This window comes from Pogoniulus pusillus, chromosome 18 (genome assembly GCF_015220805.1).
Source record: "Pogoniulus pusillus isolate bPogPus1 chromosome 18, bPogPus1.pri, whole genome shotgun sequence".
NCBI lineage: Eukaryota > Metazoa > Chordata > Aves > Piciformes > Lybiidae > Pogoniulus > Pogoniulus pusillus.
In genome coordinates this window covers 6,861,973-6,885,676 of record NC_087281.1, presented here as the reverse complement: position 1 = coordinate 6,885,676, position 23,704 = coordinate 6,861,973, and the positions used below count along the sequence as shown (strand labels likewise).

General features: G+C 39.5%; 1 protein-coding gene across 1 annotated transcript in view; it reads right to left on the bottom strand.

Moving 5' to 3' along the window:
* Positions 1–2,045: 2,045 nt before the first annotated feature.
* DNAH8 (dynein axonemal heavy chain 8) overlaps positions 2,046–23,704 on the bottom strand; it is a 173,005-nt gene continuing 151,346 nt past the window's right edge. The window contains exons 84-93 of the mRNA XM_064158308.1: positions 22,783–22,935; positions 20,375–20,530; positions 17,320–17,436; positions 16,751–16,852; positions 16,226–16,386; positions 8,529–8,685; positions 6,905–7,057; positions 6,621–6,810; positions 3,084–3,205; positions 2,046–2,560 (exon numbers count right to left, since the gene is read on the bottom strand). Of these exons, the coding sequence (XP_064014378.1) occupies positions 2,273–2,560; positions 3,084–3,205; positions 6,621–6,810; positions 6,905–7,057; positions 8,529–8,685; positions 16,226–16,386; positions 16,751–16,852; positions 17,320–17,436; positions 20,375–20,530; positions 22,783–22,935 (1,599 nt within the window). The 3' untranslated portion in view covers positions 2,046–2,272. The remainder of the gene's footprint in view (positions 2,561–3,083; positions 3,206–6,620; positions 6,811–6,904; positions 7,058–8,528; positions 8,686–16,225; positions 16,387–16,750; positions 16,853–17,319; positions 17,437–20,374; positions 20,531–22,782; positions 22,936–23,704) is intronic.

Genomic DNA, 23,704 nt, shown 5'->3' with positions numbered 1-23,704 from the left:
AATTCTTTTCCTCATCCTTGTAAGGCAGCGATCAATGAGCAAGCAACAGGGCAGGTACTTAGCTGCTGGTCAGGTACAACACACCACAAATCAAGTCATCAGGTTTTTGATTACTTTGAGTGAAATCTCATGCAGTTGTAGAAGCAGATTTTTTTTTCCTTCAGTGCAGATAGATGTAGTTATGTGGTGCAACTTATAATTTTCACAACTTTTAATCTAACACCTTAGCTGGTTTGTTACATTTGGATATAACTAACTCTACATAGAAGAAACATTTTACTTAATTGCATTTTGAGATCTTTCTAATCATTTTGTGTCTATATTGCTATTTCTATATTACTATCATGGGCTTTCTGCAAGAAGATATTCTGAGATGGTGACCTCCAACACAAAGTCCTAGGGTTCTAACTCAACAAAGAGCCTTTTATCATCCTATCAGATGCCCTAGGACTTCATCAAGCAATATCTGAACTTTACCACAGCAGATGCATTTGATCACTCTTAAACTGTTAAAAGAACACAGTCCAGTCATGGCGTGTGTCAAGGTTCAGAGAACAGAGATTAACAATATCTCTGTCCAGAGGAGCAAGATCTGTTCTTATGGATTTCCCTGTTGTGAAATTAAGGTGCAAACAAGACCATAGATCACAACAAAATTACTTATTAAAGGATAAAGTTGGACAAAACAGAGGGAGAGAGAGAAGGGGAAGAGAGAGAGAAGAGAAGCAGGGAAAGAACAGAGCTGTGATCATATTACCTTCAGTTGCAGATTGTGGGGAGAGAGAGGCAGGTGCATGGCCCAGGGATGATCTTCTGTGGAGTTTGTCAGGGGTTCTTCTGGTGGTGGTGCAGCTCTGGTAGTCTGGTGGAGGTCCACCCTTGGTAGTCTGGTAGCGTGCACCCTTTGGCAGGCATTCCTCCTGCCTTTTATACAGGTTTTTTAGCTCGGTGTCCAGCTGCAGCTCCCCAGGAAATCTTCCTGTGTATTCTCATGCATTCATAGGGGTCCGGCAGCAGTGTGAGGGGAGGGCCTCCACCCCCTCCCTGGCTATACCTGTCCATACCCCCTCTTCAGGGTAGCTGAGATAAGATGTAGGCATCCTGGGCATTCCAGACAGGCTGAGGTCCAGGAGTTTCCAAGGCGTTGTCTGTTGATTTGCATCCCTGAGCTTTCGGCCAAGCACCTAGTTTGAGATCCAGAAGTTAACAAAGGCAATCTTTATCTTTGTTGATTAGGGAGAGACCATGCAATCTTTATCTTTGTTGATGAACAAGAGAGAGGATTTAGACTCTCACAGCATGTGAGTTAAAAAAACGGTCTTGCCAAATAAAAGTGTCAAAGGAAGAACAACTCTTATCCAGATTATTAAAGAGATAGTATGGGCAACTTACCTTGTTTAGTATAACATGCACAGAATTAGTTTAATATTAATTATGTCTGAAAAATTCGTAGATGTTCATCAAATTTGTCATAGGACAAGGCTGTGATAGCCACTCCAGTCTGTGTTTTAGAGATAAGATGAGATGCAGGGTAATAATTGCATTTCTAGTTAGTCTGGTTCTCTATTTTAAGTACAAAAACATCCATGTTAACGACCTGGCACTGTTCTGCTTCTGTATCTATGTTCCTACACAGCTAAACTGGACAGAGAACATGCTGGTCTCTGTCACATATTCCAGACACAAACATTCCTTGTGTAGTTTTGCTTAAGCTATATAATGTAACAAGAACAAGCAAACCCTGAGAAACTCCAGAATATATGAAAGGTACTTTTCTGCTTTAAATATAGTTTCCTGCAGAGTCAAAGAATCTGTGTATTGTGCAGAACCCAAAATTATTTAAAACCTTATATCTAGAAGAACTTAAAGTTGTTTGGTTTATCTTGTGTTCTGTTGCATTATATATCACTGAAACACAAACTAAAAGCTGTATGAGAGAACATGAAAAAGCAAAGCTTTTATTTTTTAAGGTTTGACAACTTTTTGTTTCACATTAATTGTATTAGTAAAGAAAATACTCATTTTTAAGAGTAATATAATGGAAACAAAGTTTGCAACTAGTGAACTTATTTTGAAAACTTTACTTTTAAATTATCACCAAACAGCCAAGAAAAACTGAATGTACTGGAATCAGAGAAATGAACGAGTTAAGCCAAGACTCAAATGAAAATTCTGATGTAATGACCAAAGGCCACCAAATAAGAAGCAGTAGAAGAATTACACACATAACTGATTGTGTGCACCATATATTCCTAATTATATGAGAAACAGTTTACTTGATGTCACACAGGAGAGCCACTCCTCTCAGTATCCAGTGGTCTGGAGACACTACTGTCCTTAAATAAATCTCTGTAATGTAGTTCAGATCTGTCCTCTTGGGCTTCCTGTAAAGAGGACAAACATAGAGCCTAGGATCTGTAGAACTGGTTGTATTCACAGCAAATATATGCACCACAGGCAGTTGGACAAAAAGAATCTTTGGTGTAGACTCAATGAGTTTGCTATGTAGTCTGTCCCAGCCTGCACCTTCCAAGTATAGGCCATGGATATACACTCCTTCCTGTGTGGAGAGCAAGAGATACATCATACAAAATAAAGCATTTGTATTGTAAAATGAGTAATGGGCTTAAAACATTAAAGGGAGTATATAATGGGTTTCTTTATAGTAGTAGAAAATATCTAACATTAAATCTTCTCAAAATATTGCATTTTAAAATACAACATCATCCCTTTTCAGAAGATCATAGAATCAACCAGGTTGGAAGAGACCTCCAAGATCATCCAGTCCAACCTAGCACCCAGCCCTAGCCAGTCAACTAGACCATGAATGGTTGTTAAATAAAGCTCATGCAGTACCAAATTTGATCTGAAGTTTGCTATTAATTTCAAAACTCAAGCATGTTTGAGTACAGTGACATTGTTCTTTAAAGTATTCTTATAACTGAAAAAACCCCAAACACTGAGAACAAACAGTGAGGTGAATACAGTAGTACCTTTTTCCTCTAGCAATGCAAAATGATGGAATGATGCACAATAGAAAGTAAGAATTGACATTAATACAGAAACATCCGTGTCATACATACAGAAGGAGGTGCTTTGATTTCATCTTTGCTTTGCTTTAGCACTTCATTGTGTATTGTGACTGTATCTAAAGCCCAGCCTTTATGTGCTCGAGTTGTTTCTTGTCTCATTGCTGTCAGAAAACCTTGAGAAATTAAGCCAGAGATTTAGTATGTATCTCACAATACAAAAATAGTTTACTTGGGATACTGATTTACAATATCATCAGGCAATCAACCACAGGATCCAGGGTAGAGGTTTGTTTCAAGGAGAGCAATACATGTCAGTTTTGTGAGCTGACATTTAGGTAGGAGCAACTTAAGAAAAAGGTCACTTTTTAAAAATGAAAAGTAGAAAAATAAAATAAAATTCACAAATGGAAAGGAGGAAAGCTATGTCTGAGTGTGATAATAAAAACAACTGTATTAGTGTGGGGAATCTAGACAAGGCAGTGCCTACAAAGGATTAAAAATGTCTGGTTTGTAAGTGAAAAAATGCAAGTTCCAGAAAGATATTAAGGTGGAGGATGACACAATCAAGTAGTAAGTTTAGTGATTCTTTTTTTCAGTACTGTTTTGAGGAGACTTTACAGAGGCTTGCAATAAAGGTTTGAGAGGTAAAGGGCTGACCAGTGTAAACACAAGATAAAAAAAGTAACTGGGCAGCAAAGAGGTTTGGCCATGTTATAAAAAGCAGAAAAGCTATAAAATAGAAACAGTTGTGGCAAATACCTGATTGTTTCTGTATGAGTGTCTCAGAGGATGACAATGCAGTCACTGAAAAAACAATAGCTACTATTTTATGCTGGATGAAGAATTACTTGGAGTTGTCAGAATGAGACTGGGGCAAGGAGAGCAAAGTTAATCATAGAGAACTGCATACTTAAGAGTGATTACTGTGAAGACTTGAAAATTAAATGGCATTTTTTGTTCTTGATATGGCATAAAGGAAAAGAAGACTCAGGGTTTGTGAGCTGTCAAGTATCTATAAGGAGGAGAAGTGACCATATGAAATATTGACAAGCCAGGGGAGGAATCACAAAGGTATGTGGGCATGCAGAAGGAGACAGCTCTTCAAGATTTAAAGTGGTTCAATATGCTAACTAGGAAAAAAAGCCAATTAGAAGCTATTTGTCACAGCTGAAATATTCACATGTGATATACATGCAATTACTGTGGTACTTGAACATGCATTAACATCTTAAATACTATATATGCTGGTAAAAGTAATATTATTCAGGCTTCTGAATTTTGCTCTAATACAATATTTGGGTTTTCATAAGCCTGCCCATTTATGATCACACAGAATGATTTTTTGACTGGCATCTCAATATTGTCTTTTAAAGATTATTTGAATGTGCTCCAGGCATCAAAATTGCTTCTGAAAGTGGTTCCAAAAAAAGACTTTGAGGTGCTGGAGCACATTCAGAGAAAGGCAACAAGGCTCATGAAAGGCCTGGAGTGTCTGAGGGAGCTGAGTTTTTTCAGTCCGGAGGAGGCTGAGGAGAGACTTTATTGCTCTCTACAATTACCTGAAGGGAGTCTGGAATGAGGAGGCAGCCAGCTTCTTCTCCTTGGAGTCAAGTGACAGGACTAGAGGAAATGGTTACAAGCTGCACCAGGGGAGGTTCAGGCTGCATATTAGGACATATTTCTTCACAGAGAAGGTTATCAAACATTAGAATGGTCTGCCCAGGCAGTAGTGGAGTTGGTGTCTCTGCAGATGTTTAAGCAGTGAATGTGTGGACCTGGCACTCAGGGACATGGTTTAGTGTTGACCCTTTGGTGTTGAGTCGAGGACTGGACTGGATGATCTTTGAGGTCTCTTCCAACTGAAGGTTTTCTGTGATTCTGTAATTAGTACTTTTTCCAGTTCTGGTCACAGAATGGCCAGTAAGGATAGAAGCATCACACAGTGAAGATAACTCATAATATATTCTAGGATTTCAGAGTTTAATTCCAGTGAGAAAAAACAGCTCATAGCTGTTACATGTAAGCTCTTCACAAGAATTTTGTGTAACCTAAATGAGATTCTTCTGTGAATGTTGCATCTAATAAGGGCACAGCCTTTGTTATTCTTGGAGATGATTACAATTTTTTTTCCTTCCTCTTTCCTATAAATGCTAAACATATCAAGCTACAATAGATAATGCTAGATAATATTTACTTGCACTTTCCAGTATATCTTTGATGATTTTGAACAAACTGTCTATTAAATGACCTGTGAAATGTAAACACTGTGAAAAGTACTGTTTGATGATTCTTTGTGAAAGACAGATAACATCTAAAAATTCTTGCAAGTTCATGGAATCACAGAACAGTCCAGGTTGGAAGAGATCTGAAAAGATCACCTGGTCCATTCTATCATGGGAAAGGGAGCCTAAATGAGATCATCTAGCACCCTGTCTAATTGGATCCTGAAAACATCCAGCAACAAGAACTGTACCATGCCACTGGAGAGTTTGTTAGAATCATAGAACCACAGAATCAGTCAGGGTTGGAAGGGACCACAAGGATCATCTAGTTCCAGTAAATGATTGCTTCTGCTGTGAAAAAAAAATGTATTTCTGTTGCTACTGTACAGCACATCAATAACATCTTGCTCTAGGTTGAAGCTCATCTATACTTTGAAAAGGGTTAGTTTCAAACCACAGGAAAACAATATTTTCTTTAAAGGCTGTATCATTAATATTGAGTATATTTTTTTAGAAGGTGTATCATATCCTAGAATCAATTGATTGGAAAAGACCTTTAAGGTCATTGAGTCCAATCATGATCTAACTCTACAAAGTCTGATGCTAAACCATGTCCATTAGCACCACACCTCTGCTGTTTTAAACACCGCCAGGGATGGGGATTCAATCACCTCCCTGGGGAGCCTGTTCTAGTGTTTGATAACCTTTTAAGTCAAGTTTCTTCTAATATCCTATCTAAACCTCCCATGGCACAACTTGAGACCATTTCCTTTCATCCTGGAACTTGTTACTAGGGAGAAGAGACCAACACCACCCATCTCACTACAACCTCCTTTCAGGTAGTTGCAGAGAGCAATAAGGTCTCCCCTTAGCCTCCTTTTCTCTTTATGCTACAATATGCCAACAAGATAAAGTATTTTATTTGTTAACTACACGTTTTCCTTCTTTTAATATAAAACCTGTGTTTTTGTGTCAAAATAAAAACCATCTGTACAAATATCCTGTCTCTGAGACTAAACCAAGGCAGATGATTATTTAAATTAAACTAAACTAAAATAACAACAGGTCAAATGAGAGACAAATCCTTTCCCTTCTATGTTTTTCCAGATTTCTGTAATCCGAATTTAACAACCTCCCAACCTGATATTTGAGTTTAGACAGTCATGTTTATTGCCACCATTGGACTTCTTTCATATGAGTTTGTCTGAATCTCCTTTCTGAGCCCATTTATTATCTGGGCTTCTATGACATACTCTGACAGCAATGAAAACATCTTTTCTAAGTGTAGTGTTAAATAAGTTACGTAGTAAAACCCATTACATTATGATTAAATACACCGTTACACAAGTCCTTTCAGTACCCTTACCTTGTGGATTAAAGAATCCAGTCATCCAAAACACATTTGGTCTTCCTTCATATATCCAAGTAGAGAATTGGGTATTTCTTTCCAAAAGTTCAGTAAACCAGAACCCAAGTGTTGAAGAATCCCAAGATACTCTTTTCCATATTTGAGGAATTCGAGCATCGTACAGATTATCAAGTACATCTCTCAGATTCTGAAGGAGTGAAATTGTAATATATGAACTAAAGCTATCAAGGTAATAGCTTAAAGTACAGTATTCCATGTGTCATAAATAGACTTATACTTGCCTCACTCATAACAATAGTTCCTTCTACGGCTAATTTAAGGTCATTCAAACTGCTGCGGACTACAGTGATCACCTTTTGCATTCGGTCAATTTCTTGCCGAAGAAAAATATTCATAGAGTTCAGATGTCCCATTTTAATTAAACGATCTTTCACCTGAAATAGATCATAGAATCATAGAATCAACCAAGTTGGAAGAGACCTCCAAGATCATCCAGTCCAACCTAGCACCCAGCCCTATCCAGTCAACTAGACCATGAACACCTCCAGGGACGGTGACTCCACCACCTCCCTGGGCAGCCCATTCCAATGCAAATCACTTGCTCTGGCAAGAATTTCCTCCTAACATCCAGCCTAGACTTCCCCTGGCACAACTTGAGACTGTGTCCCCTTGTTCTATTGCTGGTTGCCTGGGAGAAGAGACCAACCCCACCTGGCTACAATGTCCCTTCAGGTAGTTGTAGACAGCAATGAGGTCCCCCCTGAGCATCCTCTTCTCTAGGCTAAACACCCCCAGCTCCCTCAGTCTCTCCTCATAGGGTTTGCATTCCAGGCCTTTCACCAGCCTTGTTGCCCTTCTCTGGACACATTCCAGCACCTTAACATCTCTCTTGAACTGAGGGGCCCAGAACTGGACACAGTACTCAAGGTGTGGCCTGACCAGTGTTGAGTACAGGGGAAGAGCACAGAAGGAGTTTAGTTAAATCCCAGTTGTTGAAAAAACATTAAGATGTCACATACAATATCTTAACTTGGGTTCAGAAAAGGAACTAGTTGTCTTGTACTTCACATTATTTGACTAACATTTATCCTCTTAAAAGTGGTGCAGTTTTTACTTTCTGTCTGATGCTACTCACTCAGGATTTTGCTGGCATAGGACTTCATCCCGAAGGCCCAGGGGACCTCTGTTACAAATGTTTAAGGCTGTTTTTTTTCCCAAGAATATTCTCTATGATGTATCTCCAGGATCAGATCTTAGATGACTTGATTTTAAATAAAAAAGCTTCATGCAGTGTGGAGTTGGCCTCTCTTCTAGGCCACGTGGGAGAGGGCGAGACACCAGGCTTACACCGATGTGATGCATAATGGTCAATCCGTTTCTTGAAGCTAAGCCTGATGCCTGTATAGCGGAGTTTGTTGGAGGGGCCTGTACTTCTGATAGGCTTACAAAGCAGAGTATGGGCTGTCCACACACACAGAGGCAGACCTGACCAACTACCCCCTTTAATCCCCCTTTGCAGCAGCTTAGCCACAACATCGCCTGTTCCCAGGGAGAACCAGTGTGGCTTCCTCGCGCAGCTCAGCTACAGATAGTAGCCTCTCTGCCAGCCTCCCAAGGCCACTTTTCTGCAGCTGTGTCTCCTTATTAGAATGACCTAAGTCTGTTCAGTTACTCAGCTATTCTCCTTATTTTCTCAGACTATTCAGTTCTGCCCAACTCTGCTCAATCCCATTCAAATCCTGGCAATCCAGACTCCTGCTGATAGCAATAAAGATGTTGATTCCTTGCTTCACTCTGCCACTAGTTATACAATCTTTCTTTACAGTCTAGGGTTTCTTTTTTTGGAAGGTCTTATGTGAAAATTCAGCAGAGAGAGAAGTAATAAAACAACTAAGATTATCTTACCTTATGAGGTATGTAATCTGGGGGGAGTTTCTCTAGCATGTCTTCAGCTAAACGATAAACAATGGCTTCACGAGTTTCTCCAGGTCCTGCACCACTTTCTTTAGGCTGAATGTTGGTAATAGTATCTAGAACATCAGCTGCTGTATTACTTTGGTATCTGAGAGGATAAGAAATATGTTATAAATGACATAGGATTTTCTAATAATTCAATGATACTTTGTGGAACACACATTTCAAAAGTTGATTTAAAACATACTATATCTTCATCAACTAAATCAAAACTCCCAAAAGAAATGGTTTGTCTTTGTGTCCAGCATCAAGATGAACATGTTGGTCATGAACAACATTAGGTTTTCCATAGCTGTAAAGAATATGAACTTCCCTCTACACAGCTTGTTATACACTTGTTTGTTTTCTCCCTCAGGGCTAAGGAGTGCTGCAAGCTGTGATTGTGAGGTGGCAGGGTGGTAGGAAAAAAACTATCATATGATTTTTAGGGATTGTGAGGAAAGGAAACAAAAATGTCTGTGCCTGATAAGGACTTCTCAGGAGCTGTTTCCTAGGAAGCAGAAATAAAAGGAAATTGTAACAGGCACTTCCTAACAGTGCAATGCAGAAGAAGGAAAGTTTGAGGCATAACTCTGCAAGCTGCCCCTTTACCAATACTTTAAGGTAATCAGGAGTAATGATAAACGCTGCTAGATTTACATCAAAGTTCCATACTATAGCATGGGCAGTGCTAATGTAAATTTATGTTCTGAGTGAATACTAAAAAGTTAATTAAATTCCTGTAGCATTTGATGGTAAAAGATAGTGTGAGTCCTTCACCACAAGTACTTTTGTTATAATGCTATCAGAGGCAATAAGAAAACCTAGTAGTGTATGTGTGGGTACTTCAATGAAGGTATTGTCTACCTTTACTTTATGGAATCAGCTACATAAGAGACATATAGCATGGGCCTGACACAGAGCACAGTGACTCAAAGCATCATTTTCTATGTAAGCTTTACTTTTCAACTTTCATATGACACCAATCTCCTTCTACTACTTTGTCATACATAATTATATAAGACAAGGACTGTGCCACAGGATACAAGACGTGAACTCCTAAAGCATCTAAGCTTTGAAGATAGTATTATAAGAGTACAGAAGCTAGATACTGCAGCATTTACACCTAAACTATTTGTGAGTGCAATTGTATAGACTGTATATCAGAAAAGAATATAGTAAATCCTACTGGAAGTTTGCTTCTCAGAGGACATAATTTCTGCTTCTCAATGTAGGAAGGAGGGCTTTCACAGTTTTCAATAACCCTTGATTTGTACAGGGTTAACCCTCCAGGGGGAGTGACCTTAAACCTGACCCCAGGTGGTCTTGACCCCTCCCTAGCAGTGGGTCTGAACACCACCAGGTGATGGTTAGCTCACTCCCCCTTCCTGTCTAAAGGTCTATAAAAGCAGGGGGACTTCCTGTTCTCTCTCTCTCTGCGCTCCCTGCCTCCCTGCTTACCAGCATCACCATCCTGTGCCTGGTTCTCTTTGTTTTACCATGCGGCCATCACTCACGAGGCAAACCCATTACCATCAAAATCTGGTTGTATTTACACATTTTATATTTGTTTTTCCTTCCCTATACCTTTGTAACTTCCCTACCTCAGACACCTTTTTCATTTATTGTTAAACTTTTTAACTTCCAAATTGAGTAAGATTAATTTATTTGGGTGTGCTTAACTTTCCTCTCTGTACATCTAATTCCTTTCCTTTGGGAAAGAAGGGGGAAGAGGGAAGGGCACTCTATAAATTGTTATTGGTTCTATCAAATATATTTGAGTCTCTGGGAGTTTAAATTAGAACCGAGACAGATCTTAGACCTAAAACTCTCAGGCTTTTTTCCCTTCCATTTAAAGAAAGACAGATCTATTCAAGAGCACATCAGAGCAGAAAGGTTGAATAGACATAAAATTTCCCTTGAACTCATGGCTTCATTCTAATTTGGATGGCATACTGGTGGTTATAACCTTTACTCTGGGTCTTGTTGATCTTACAACTAGTGACAATAGAGGCTGAACCTTTCTCTTCACACTGCATGTACTGTTATTCCAGTACTACTGTCATACTGGTCTATATGGAAGGAATAGGTCCCATCATTATTACCTCAATTAGACTCAAAGATATTACAGTATTATAAAAATTGATGGTCTTTCCTAAAATATAAACAAAAATGAGGCGATTAACAAAACAAGGCAGTACAGAAATGTGAGAAAAAGCATAGAAGAGTGCTTGAAAGATGACATCAAAGCAGCAGAATATAAGATAAGTAATATTCCTAGGAATCTTCTGAAGAAATTACATCTGAAGCTTCTATAATGAAGCAAACAATAATAGCAATAAAAGTTTGAACAAAAAGACTTTTATTGCAAATGAAAACAGAAAAGGCAGAAAGATGCATAACTAAACATAAGATTCCAGAGTGGAAGTGAGGAGAAAATAGAAACAAGACATTGCATTCATGTTACATCAGGACAGAGTGAATATAAGACAATCTGAAACAAAACCTTTCTGGGCTTTGGAAAACCTGACTTTACACAGAAACTAAAATGCATACATACAAATGATAATGGGAAAAAAGGTTACACAGGTTTATAGAGAAAGAGTTTAATTTCTTTCTGGGAAAGAAATCAGACAATGGAGTGTCCCTGATTACATTTAGACATCTAAGAATAGATGTCTATGTAAAAGCTGTTTGTCTACATTGGCTTTAAAGGTAATACAAAGAAGCTCAGCTCATGTATTTTAAATGTCTCTTTTGTGATCAGAGGAATTGCACTTTGAAAAGATCTATTTTTCCCTATTACAGCAAAGGAAGTCTGAAGTAACCACAAAGGAAGTTAAAGCAACATTAAGTCAACCTCATTAACAGTATCACAGTATCACCAAGGTTGGAAGAGACCTCATAGATCATCAAGTCCAACCCTTTACCACAGAGCTCAAGGCTAGACCATGGCACCAAGTGCCACGTCCAAGCCTGCCTTGAACAGCTCCAGGGACGGCGACTCCACCACCTCCCCGGGCAGCCCATTCCAGTGTCCAATGACTCTCTCAGGGAAGAACTTTCTCCTCACCTCCAGCCTAAATTTCCCCTGGCGCAGCCTGAGGCTGTGTCCTCTTGTTCTGGTGCTGACTGCCTGAGAGAAGAGAGCAACCTCCTCCTGGCTACAATCTCCCCTCAGGTAGTTGTTGACAGCAATAAGGTCACCCCTGAGCCTCCTCTTCTCCAGGCTAACCAATCCCAGCTCCCTCAGCCTCTCCTCGTAGGGCTGTGCTCGAGGCCTCTCCCCAGCCTCGTCGCCCTTCTCTGGACACGCTCAAGCATCTCAATGTCCCTCCTAAACTGGGGGGCCCAGAACTGAACACAGGACTCAAGGTGTGGTCTAACCAGTGCAGAGTACAGGGGCAGAATGACCTCCCTGCTCCTGCTGACCACACCATTCCTGATGCAGGCCAGGATGCCACTGGCTCTCTTGGCCACCTGGGCACACTGCTGGCTCATGTTCAGGCAGGTATCAATCAGCACCCCCAGATCCCTTTCTGTCTGGCTGCTCCCCAGCCACTCCAACCCCAGCCTGTATCTCTGCATGGGGTTGTTGTGGCCAAAAGTGAGTATACAAGACAAAACCCGTTTATTCCTGTTTATATTGTTTTTTTACCTGAAGCAGCATTGCAAAGCAAATTGTGTCATAAGTTATAAAAAAGTCATTCTCTACTGATTTTGATTTTCTCAAAAAAAATATTAAGAATATTTTCTTACAGAGTTTACAGCAGCCTACCACATTTTGATAGCTGGAGTCTGTGACACCATAGATTTTTTTCAAGTTGAGACTAAGAAAAATATAGTTTGATTGAAACATTATGGAAATCACAGAAACCCTCAGGCTGGAAAAGACCCTCAGGATCATCCTCAGGATATCCCTATTCTACAAGGTGCACCCTAAACCGTATCCCCAAGCACCACATCCAAGTGACTTTCAAACACACTCAGGCTCGGTGACTCCACCACCTCCCTGGGCAGCTCATTCCAATGCCTGACCACTCTTGCTGTGAAAAAATGTTTCCTAATGTCCAGTCTAAACCTATCCAGTCACAGCTTGAGGCCATCCTCTCTTGTTCTATCACTATCTGTGGGATGAGATGAGCAGCAGCCTCTCCACAACATCCTTTCAGGTAGGCGCAGACAGCAATGAGGTCTCCCCTCAGCATCCCCAGCTCCCTCAGTCACTCTTCATAAGATGTATTCTCCAGGCCTTTCACCAGCTTCCTCGCCCTCCTCTGCACTCTCTCCAGCACCTCCACATCTCTCTTGTATTGAGGTGCCCAAATCTGAACACAATACTCGAGGTGTGGCCTCACCAGAGCAGTGTAAAAGGGGTCAATCACTTCCCTACTCCTGCTGGACACAGCATTTCTAATACAAGCCAGGATGCCATTTGCTTTCTTTGCCACTTGGTCACACTGCTTGCTCATATTTAGTTGCTCATCAATTACAAACCCCAGGTCCCTTTCTGCCAGACAGCTTTCCAGCCAGAATTCCCAAGCCTTTAGCATTGCTTGGGGTTGTTGCAGCCCAAGTGCAGGACCTGGCATTTGGCCTTGTTGCAGCTCATACCATTAACATTAGTCCACTGATCCAATCTAACCAAGTGCCTCTGCAGAGCCTCTCTACCCTCCTGCAGATCAACACTGCCACCCAACTTGGTGTCATCTGCAAACTTGATGATGACACACTCTATGTCTCCATCAAGGTCATCAATGAAGATGTTAAACAGAAGTGGTCCCAACACCGAGCCCTGAGGAGCACCACTTGTGACCAGTCTTCACAGAGCCTATGATTCATATAGCAAGTTGAAATCAGTTGCAATAACTACAGGTATTAATCCTAAGTGGATGTAAATATTGGCATCCTGGCCTGGATCAGGAGCAGTGTGGCCAGTAGGATGAGGGAGGTTATTCTTCCCCTGTACTCAGTACTGGTCAGGCCACACCTTGAGTCCTGTGTCCAGTTCTGGGCCCCTCAGTTCAAGAGAGATGTTGAGGTGCTGGAAGATATCCAGAGAAGGGCAACAAGGCTGGTGAGGGGCCTGGAACACAAACCCTATGAGGAGAGGCTGAGGGAGCTGGGGGTGTTTAGCCTGGAGAAGAGAAAGCTCAGGGGGGACCACATTGCTGTCTACAACTACCTGAAGGGAGGATGTAGCTAGGTGGGGGTTGGTCTCTTCTGCCAGGCAACCAGCAACAGAACAAGGGGACACAGTCTCAAGTTGTGCCAGGGGAAGTCTAGGCTGGATGTTAGGAGGAATTTGTTGGCAGAGAGAGTGATTTGCCATTGGGATGGGATGCCCAGGGGGGTGGTGGAGTCACCATCCCTGGAGGTGTTCAAGCAAAGCCTGGCTGAGGCACTTAGTGCCATGGTCTAGTTGACTGGCTAGGGCTGGGTGCTAGGTTGGACTTGGATGATCTTGGAGGTCTCTTCCAACTTGGTTGATTCTATGACATTCAGTGAAGTATTAGAGTTGGAACCAGTGGGTCGAGTTTTTGGCTGAACTGGAAAACTGTCACACTAAACACATGAGAAACAAGGTTCTTCTTGTTCTGAGTCACAGTAAAATGGAGAGAACCTGACTGTCTCAGGGTTCCAATTCCAGCAGTTTGCCTTCTGCATCCTATCAAATTATCTCAGACTATATCTTAAAGAGAATTTGAATATGACTTTCTGTATTGTGTGGGATGATCCACTTGCTCCATGTGTCAAAGATGGAATTGAGACTGACAGTACACATGCACAGATGTCTATAACAGACTGTGATATGTCCTGGGCAAAAAAGCCATTAAACATTTTCCCCAAACTCTAAAAGAAATATCTACAAAATAAAATGGCCATAAAAATGATAATGTAGCAGGAATAGGCTGATGTGCCATGTGGAAGAGAACTAGATACTAGAGAGAATTTCCATGCTAGAAAGAAATGGAAGAACTGTTCCTACTCATTAAAGCTACCCTAACACTGTTAATCTCAAGTTTTCTCCTACACATTAGATTTTGGGTCTGAACTATGTCTTTGTAAGACTTTGATTAGTTCCCTGTTAAATCTTGGCTCTTTTTAAACCAGTTCTGGAGGGGAGGTGTTGCAAGTATCAGAGAATTACTTGAAACAGAATCTACTAGTCTATTCTTTTCTTCAGAAGTATGTGTTTACAATGTTAGGTGCTAGGCAGAGTTGACAGTAAAACTGTGTAATGTTCTCACAGCATACTTACAACACTGGGCTTTCCATATGGCTCTCAAATTTGAGACTGAAAAATTATAGAGAATTATAGTTTTGTCCAAAACTGTTAGAAGAGATTAGGTTTCCACAGTAATTGGCCATTTGAGAAACACATGTTTGGTTTAAAAATACAAAAATCTATGTTAAGAAATAATGAATGTGAACATAATGAAAATGCAATAATTCATGGCAGAATTATTAAGAACTCCAGTGGAAAAAAAAATCATATCCTTTCACAGGGCACATAATATTGGAAGGAAATAAAAGCCAAGCTGTTACATGCATTATTTGGAATGAAAAAGTGAATCACATCAAAGAATCAAAGATCAAATTTTAAATAGAGTTAGTACATGGTGCTGTTGAAAAGCCTCTGTGCTAGTTTGAAGCTAGTTAGAATATTTTGGTGAGAAGAACTACATTACAGGCTGCGAAAGGAAAACAATGGTGATGTCTGCTTCCCTCACAGTCTCACTGAGGAGTATGGGAAGAAGAAAATGAAAACATTAGATAACACTCTCACCATTTTTCTCTCACTCTTGCTTGGGCTGCTGACTGAGATGCATCTCTCTAACACACCCTTCCATTTGGCCTAACACACTTTGCTTCTTAACCTCTTGGCCAAACCTTTATTCTTCCTTGGGACTGGGGTAAGGTTGAGAGGGGTAGGGGGGAGGTGAAGGAGTGGTTGAGAGCCCCTCCTGGGGACTCAGGTTTCTGGGAGGGCTGTTGTGTTTCTGTATTACCTTTTACCTTGTCTATTTCTGTCTATAACTGTATCTACTGTAAATATCTGCTTGTATACTGTGCTAAGCTGTAAATATAAGCTTCATTCATATTTCCAGAGCTGACTGAGTCTAGTCTGGGTGATTTCTAAAGTGTTGGGAGGGCGGGGAACACCCAAACCATCACAGCCTCATTTATATATCTGAATACTGATGGCCACAAAGGCTTGTAGTTACACCTAAAGGCACGAATGTTAACCAGATGACAATCCAGAGAATCCTTTAATGAGTGCTCACAGAAAGATAATATACAACTGGGAATGAAAGGTAAATGTCAGAAGCTTTCTGTTGTTCAACTGTATAGAACCTTGTGTCATGTCTTGCTATGAAAATTCTGTAATGCTTTCAAATTAAAAAACCCAACTGATTATTCTAAACCCACAAGTAATAAACATTGCAATTGCTTTAAAAGAACATGTTAAAGGTAGCTGAAGATGCTGCATCCATATCCATGTACATACACATCAAGCATTCCACTTCAGTAGTGAAATTCACATGAACACATGTTGTCAATGAAAAATATACTTTGCTTAGGCATTCCATAGGAATTTGTTTCCAAATATAAGACAGGGTCTCTGCTTTCAGAGACCTACTTACGTAATATCAGCATTAGGATGAAGACCAAAGACCTTTGGGCTGTCCATGGCAGGGAGTAACTGGATGTATTCCAAATACTGTTCCAGGGTTTTGCACACTGGAATTTTATAACCAGTGTAAAAACAGAAAGTGCTGTCAAACATCTTTTCATTAAACCATACCTGAGGGAAAAAAGAAGACAATTACTTTGCTGCTTAAGAGGTTTTTAATCTCATTTGTATTCTTAGAGAATTAGGGCTCTTGTTTTAGCTACTACATCTAATTTCGCTTGAATACACAACAATACACAAATATTAAGAGTTATGTTTTCTAAGTTTGAATTCCAGCTAAATCTTTTTAGAAGTTCCTGCTTCTCACTAAAGATAAATCAAGAGGAAGAACCTCAGTGCCAAATGCCAAATTCATTCTACTCTGAATAGTCATATAAACTGATGAAGAAGTGAAGGTTCAGCAGAAAGTTCTTTTGATTTCTGTATTGCAGCTGCCAATAAGAATGACAAATAATGCATTTTTCATTTCTCCTACCCTTGCAAAGCAATTAAGAAGACGTTTATCAAAGTCATCTGTGACTCGGCCCCCGTACTGTACTTCTCCAATCATGTAGCGCACTGTATTCCATGATATCCCCTGCATGCAGTAAATGAAAGACTGAAGTTATAACATGCCAGAAGAAGTTCCACCCTGGAACTTTGTAACATCTGAAGCTCAAAAGGCTCTAAAATACAAGCTGAAATAATCAGTTGAGTGGAAAAAAAAAACAACTTTATTTCTAACACAATTTCTGAGATCAGCTCTATAATTTTCTACTAAAGTTGGGCTTGATCTTGCTGTTAAAAATACATCTCATTGCTTGTATGACCTGATAATGTCCTGAAAACCACAAGACCAAATTCTGACATTCCTGTCATCTTTATGTGGATGGTATCACACAAAATATTTCAGCTTGACTGTCTCACAGAGAGTCTGAAACTTTGTTAGAAGCTGCACTGAAAGAAAAGTAATGAATGAAGATAAATAGTAACATGAAGAAAAAAATCAATTCCAGATTCTGTACAAAAAAATGAAATATACTGTAAGCAAATTTGAATATTCACCTTCTTGATGTCACATTCATCTAAGTGATTTTGTATAAACTGAACACTGGCTGTAAAATCTGCTGAGTTAAATTCATAGGGAATATTCCAACCCAAAGGCCCAAATTTGCGTCGTTCCTAAGGAACACAATGAAAAACAAATATGTTTATGAAAGGACATATGACTTTGTGCCATCATTAAAGGTCAACTCTAATAGTGAAGTAAAGAAGTGAATTGATGTTGAGATCTAGCCTAGGGAAACCACCATTTGCTGCAATAAACAAAAGTTTATTATTAAGTTACACTATAAATAGTTATAGAAAAATCAAGAGAACAACTTGTTGCTACCTTTACTAATTAACATATCAGTCATAGGTTTGAAATCTCTCATATGTGTGTGGGTGATCAGAGTCTTACATCAAGTAATTGATTACAAAAATCTGCAATTTTAGCACACTCAACAATTCAAAGTTCTACAATTTCTCTCTCTTTTTTTTTTTTTTAACATATGCTGTCTACTAATGATAGTTTCAATTTTTCATGTGTCCTTATTAATGCTCAGTTCTTCAAAGGCTCCTAGGTTGCCCCATTTGTCATATTGTTTCACTGCATTGTTTTATTATACTTGTTCCAAAAGTCACAACTTTTATGATGTGGGGGTTGGTCTCTTCTCCCAGGCAACCAGCAATAGAACAAGGGGACACAGTCTCAAGTTGTGCCAGGGGAAGTCTAGGCTGGATGTTAGGAGGAAGTTGTTGGCAGAGAGAGTGATTGGCATTGGAATGGGCTGCCCAGGGAGGTGGTGGAGTCACCATCCCTGGAGGTGTTCAAGCAAAGCCTGGATGAGGCACTTAGTGCCATGGTCTAGTTGACTGGCTAGGGCTGGGTGCTAGGTTGGCCTGGATGATCTTGAAGGTCTCCTCCAATCTAACTGATTCTATGATTCTATTCTAATGGTGACACCATTATGTTATTAAAATTTACTACTGTATGCATAATTGGGAATAAAATTACAACACTTGGCAGTAATAGCAAAATAGTTAACTATATAAGCAAGGGAATATCATCTGCAGCATGAACATTTTAAACATCCAACACTATTAGATTTCTCACAAGTTTGTTTTAGCCACCTCAGTTACATCACTCTGTTTTTTTTTTTAGTATGTAAGACAAATTAATCCAAGAAGTGAAGAATTACATTCCTGGATAGTGCTAACATTTATTGAATGAATAAGCAGCTTAATACTGACATTGTAAAACTAACAAAAGTGGCAAAATATTTAATTACTGGGTTAACAATGACAGTCTTTGAAAACTAAAGTAACATTTAAATCCCTTAGCTACTGTCTGAAAAGAGCTAGAATTGAAAGAAACACTTCATTTTTCCTCTGCATCAAATATTGTTTATAAGCAGACAGCATTAACCAGTAATACCTTCCAGAAAGGTATAATGATTTTCTGCCAAAATCTCTGAATTACTTCTTAAGCCATATTTATCATAGCAAAGATATTAAGGATTGGTCAGTTTAAAGGTAGGACAACATATATATTGTTTGCTGACTGGCAATCTATAAATAAATTTCTGAAGAGATGAATAGAGATCATAGTTTTTAGAAGTACTGATTGATGAATAAGCTTAGATCTAGGTTCATGAGAAGAACAGTATCATTCTGAGGCAGTATACAAAAACATACATTTATAAAACATAGCACACAAACTTTCTGTTCATAAAAAGGTAGAAGAAGAAAAATAATGCAGAATACTCTATCTCAAAAGGGACTTCCAGCAAATTTTCTGTCCTTGATACACTAGAAATATAAGCTCAATACTGCCTAAGGCTTAAAAAAAGCATTTTCTAACTATTTTGAGATCTTTGATGAAAAGAAAGCATATTCAGAGAGCTTTGGTAGTTAATGCAGTCTCAGAACTTACATATCTTTTAAGTACAAAGAGTAGATATTGTTGTGCTTACACTGGAATTAATATAGAAAACACATAGACACAGATAAAAGATAAAAATAAGACACTAAGTGTTGGAACTGCTGTCTAGAAAGTAGGCAGCTACTCTAAGCAAGGCATCTGGATTACCTTTAAAACCAAAGGAAGAGTAATACAGCTCTAAAAATATTACTTACTCTTCTATAGAGAGATAGCTAAGACAGATAATCTGATTTTCTATTCGAGAGTGTATATTTCTGTTTTCCCCCTTACACCAAACTACTACCTTTTGGACAGATACAGTAAGATGGGAAAAAAACCTCGTACAGCAAGTCCATAGAATGAAAATTGAGTACAATTTATCACAGTATCACCAAGGTTGGAAGAGACCTCATAGATCATCAAGTCCAACCCTTTACCACAGAGCTCAAGGCTAGACCATGGCACCAAGTGCCACGTCCAATTCTGCCTTGAACTGCCCCAGGGACGGCGACTCCACCACCTCCCCGGGCAGCCCATTCCAGTGTCCAATGACTCTCTCAGTGAAGAACTTTCTCCTCACCTCAAGCCTAAATTTCCCCTGACGTAGCTTGAGGCTGTGTCCTCTTGTTCTGGTGCTGGCCACCTGAGAGAAGAGAGCAACCTCCTCCTGGCCACAACCTCCCCTCAGGTAGTTGTAGACAGCAATAAGGTCACCCCTGAGCCTCCTCTTCTCCAGGCTAACCAATCCCAGCTCCCTCAGCCTCTCCTCGTAGGGCTGTGCTCAAGGCCTCTCCCCAGCCTCGTCGCCCTTCTCTGGACACGCTCAAGCATCTCAATGTCCCTCCTAAACTGGGGGGCCCAGAACTGAACACAGTACTCAAGGTGTGGTCTAACCAGTGCAGAGTACAGGGGCAGAATGACCTCCCTGCTCCTGCTGACCACACCATTCCTGATGCAGGCCAGGATGCCACTGGCTCTCTTGGCCACCTGGGCATAGTTAAGAGAATAAGGAACCTTTAAATACAGATTACAGAAACTAAAGCTTCTACCTTGCAACACGATGCTACAATAAACATCAGAAAGTTTCTTTTCAGGACCTTCCACTCAAGTGACTCCATGTATCATAATGTTATTTGTAAACCTCATAAGAATTACCTGAACAGTAGAATGCAGGAATGCTACAGTGTAGAGCAGAGGCTTCCACATAGGCATATTGCTAACATCTAATAAATCCTGATTAATTGCAGAAAACGTTCTTTTCAGTCCAGCACGTATACCTTGGGGAGGCTCATTTGTGAACTTGATAGCAATCTGTCATGTGAAAGAGATAAAGGAAATGGACTTGTTTACTGAAACAAATACAGCAACATTAAAGCCTGTTAGTTAAGAATAAAATGCAAATACCTGAAGCACTGGTGATACAAAGTTCATGTGTAGCTTTACTATGAACTGCATAAAAGCATGACACACTGAATGTAGACCTTCAGTTTACATTGTTCAGAACAATCACTGACACTTAGCCATTTATGTAAGAATTTTTGCTGACAATCTGGAAGCAGCTGTCATGCTCCTCAGAAGGCATTGTATGGTACTCTATCCCCAGTTTAATGTTTGAATGATGAAAGAGAGCTATCCAGACAAGAACTCTGTGGTATGTCTGGTCCCAGGATTTCACTGAAAATAAAAAGAAGTCTCATGTCCTCAGATGAGATCTTTATGTTCACAGCAGCTACCCTAGACTCTATGGCTATGACTGCAGCAGTAAATTAGATTCATGTGGGTGTGTTCTTGAGCATTCTGGTCAGCAGGCATGGAATTCTCATTTGTAGTAGTAAACTGCCACAGTCCCATACGATATAGTCCCTTATATTCATGGAAACTGCTATAAAATTTTCATTGTCAAACCATAGCTGCAGGTTTTTTGAGAAGTGTTAGTTAGCACAGATTTCATGTCAGGAAATCTTGTAACTACCCTATGGACAATTCCATTCCAGTTCATGGGGCACAACTGAATACGTTAGTTTAGACAGCCTGGCTTTCCCTGAATCTCTCTTCTTTGACAGACTTTCAGATGCTGGAGGAATCTAAATAAAAACTAAATATTTTGCTCCTCCAACAGTAAGTATTTGTCTGGCTGATTTTGCTAACATGGTAGCACGCACTGAAAAGATAGTATATATGAGGCTGACCATGGGCTGAATACAAGCAAAACTCTCAACTGCTTCTACTTCTGAGAGAGACTGAATAGAGGCCTTCACAAATATGTACTTCACCTGTCAGTTTTACTATCTCCATGTTTATGGTAAAGAAGTTCAGTTATTTTTAAGGAATAACTTTTCAACTTCAATCTCACAAACTTATTTCTGGACTGCAGGGCCCAAGCAATCTGTCACAAGGATAAGGTCCAGTCTTCTGCCAGGACCTGTCTGCACATGAACAAACTAGAGCACTGGACTAAATGGATAACCAGTCTTTCCAGTATTTCAAGGGACAGCCTGTTTACTTTCTGATGACTCTTCTGTATAAAGAAAAGCAAATTATTCTCTCCTTTCCTCTGAGATGAGGCTGATCTTTGGATAGTCAGTTATTCATTTTCTGAAATACATGAATCACATTTTAGCAGTTAATATGACACTATGGACTGGGAAATCACATGAAGCATTTGAAATAAAGCCAGTGAAGATTTATCTGCTTTCAGGGAGAATCAACCCTTTAAGTTCTCTAATCTCACTTTTAGCAAAGTGTGTATGTGTATATCACACTATTTATAAAGCTTTTGAAGATGTAGAATGACTTAATCTTCTTGTGAGAGAACACAAGAGAATGTAGGTCCATGCAGCTACCTTTCTATGTGTTTTTCCATGGCAAAATACATTTCTTACTAAAGATTGTCCTGATATCAGGTATGATCAGAGAATGAGAACTGCTAAGGAGACTCCCACTATTATCAAGAGGAAAAGGGTCTGTGAACACAGAAGTGTCAACACAGAGACATTACAGGAGGCATTAACTAGCATTCTGACCCAGTGTGAGAATGCTAGGAACCATCATAAATGGCTTAATTGCACTTCATCAGAGTTCAGGCTGCTTTCCTTGTATTAATGAAAAATGTCTGATTGAGATGTGCACAACAATCATTTGCAGTTTACCCAAGAAAAACAAGGTTGAGACATGCTGTCCACGTGTGTTCTGTCCACTATATCCTGCATTTCAGACAGAGAAATCTAGAAGAGACTAAGAGCAGTTGTGAGCAATAGTCTGTTCACAACGCAGCCGGTTGGGCAAAAAGGGATACAAGTAAAACTCGATAGTTTTGATTCAAGTGTTTCTGTGTATAGAATTAGTGTGAAATCACAAACACATAATGTACCTTTGAGAACATCCAGTTACTGGTAAGTCAATTTCTTGCTTAAAGTGATTATTAAAGCGATTATTTCAACTGTAAGGTAAAGTCTTTTTTTCTTGGGTTTGGGTTTTTCCCCCCCCCCCCCCATTTATTTTGCTTCCTTTTCCATACTTAACTTTGATGGCATGAAGTAGCTGAATGAAATATTTGAACAAACCTGTAGCAATGTAATTGGGAATTTAGGATGTGGTTCAGTAGTTATCCAAACTCGAAATGTCTCATCCTGTATCTCAGCAGTAAGAAGGGTCTCCATTAATTCATCCATGAAATCCAGTCCAAGATGACAATTCTGAAGTAACACCCAGCCTCCCTAAACGAGAATATTGATTATCACCACATAACATTTAGAACAAGTTATTCTTTTTAATGCTGAAATTAACTTTCTATATTAGAACAAAATTTGATCTTCCATGATTTTTTTTAGGCTTCTGAAGTTTTTCTTTTACTTTGAGTCTGCTCCTAAATGCGTATTATAATTTGTATATGATATTGAAACAGTTAAAGCAAATGGACAGTTAGTGCAGAAGTGATTTCCACATCCCATCGCTCATAATGAAAGTAACATATCCAGAGCTGGTCTTTTAAGTAAACTATCAGTGCTATCTAGTGGCAAAACGAAGTAATTCCTGTCCTCTCCCAGCAAAACACTAGTGTTAAACATTCCTGCCATCGGATACGAGTGGAAAAGTAACAGCTGAAATCTAAGGAGTATATCTTTTTAGAAATGCACTGTTCATAACAATCTAAAGTGTTTATAGGTAGTAACGAGACTCAAATTTTTAAGTTAGTTTATTTCTAATAAACGCACTTGCATTAAATTCAACCGCCACATGCTAATTTTTATCTTGTTCAACTCACAGCTATTTTGGTTACCATCTCTTTGCTGTTCTGCTTATGAATTTAAATTTCACCAGCTTTCACAGCATCACTTTTGATGAATCAAAAGGCTGACATTAAAATGAAGCACCATTTAATCAGTTCTAAACGGCGATGTGTGGATTTCATTATGGCTTGTATTTTGCTTTCAGCAATTTTGGTTTAGTTCATTTAAAAAGAAATAAATAACATTTGGTGACAAA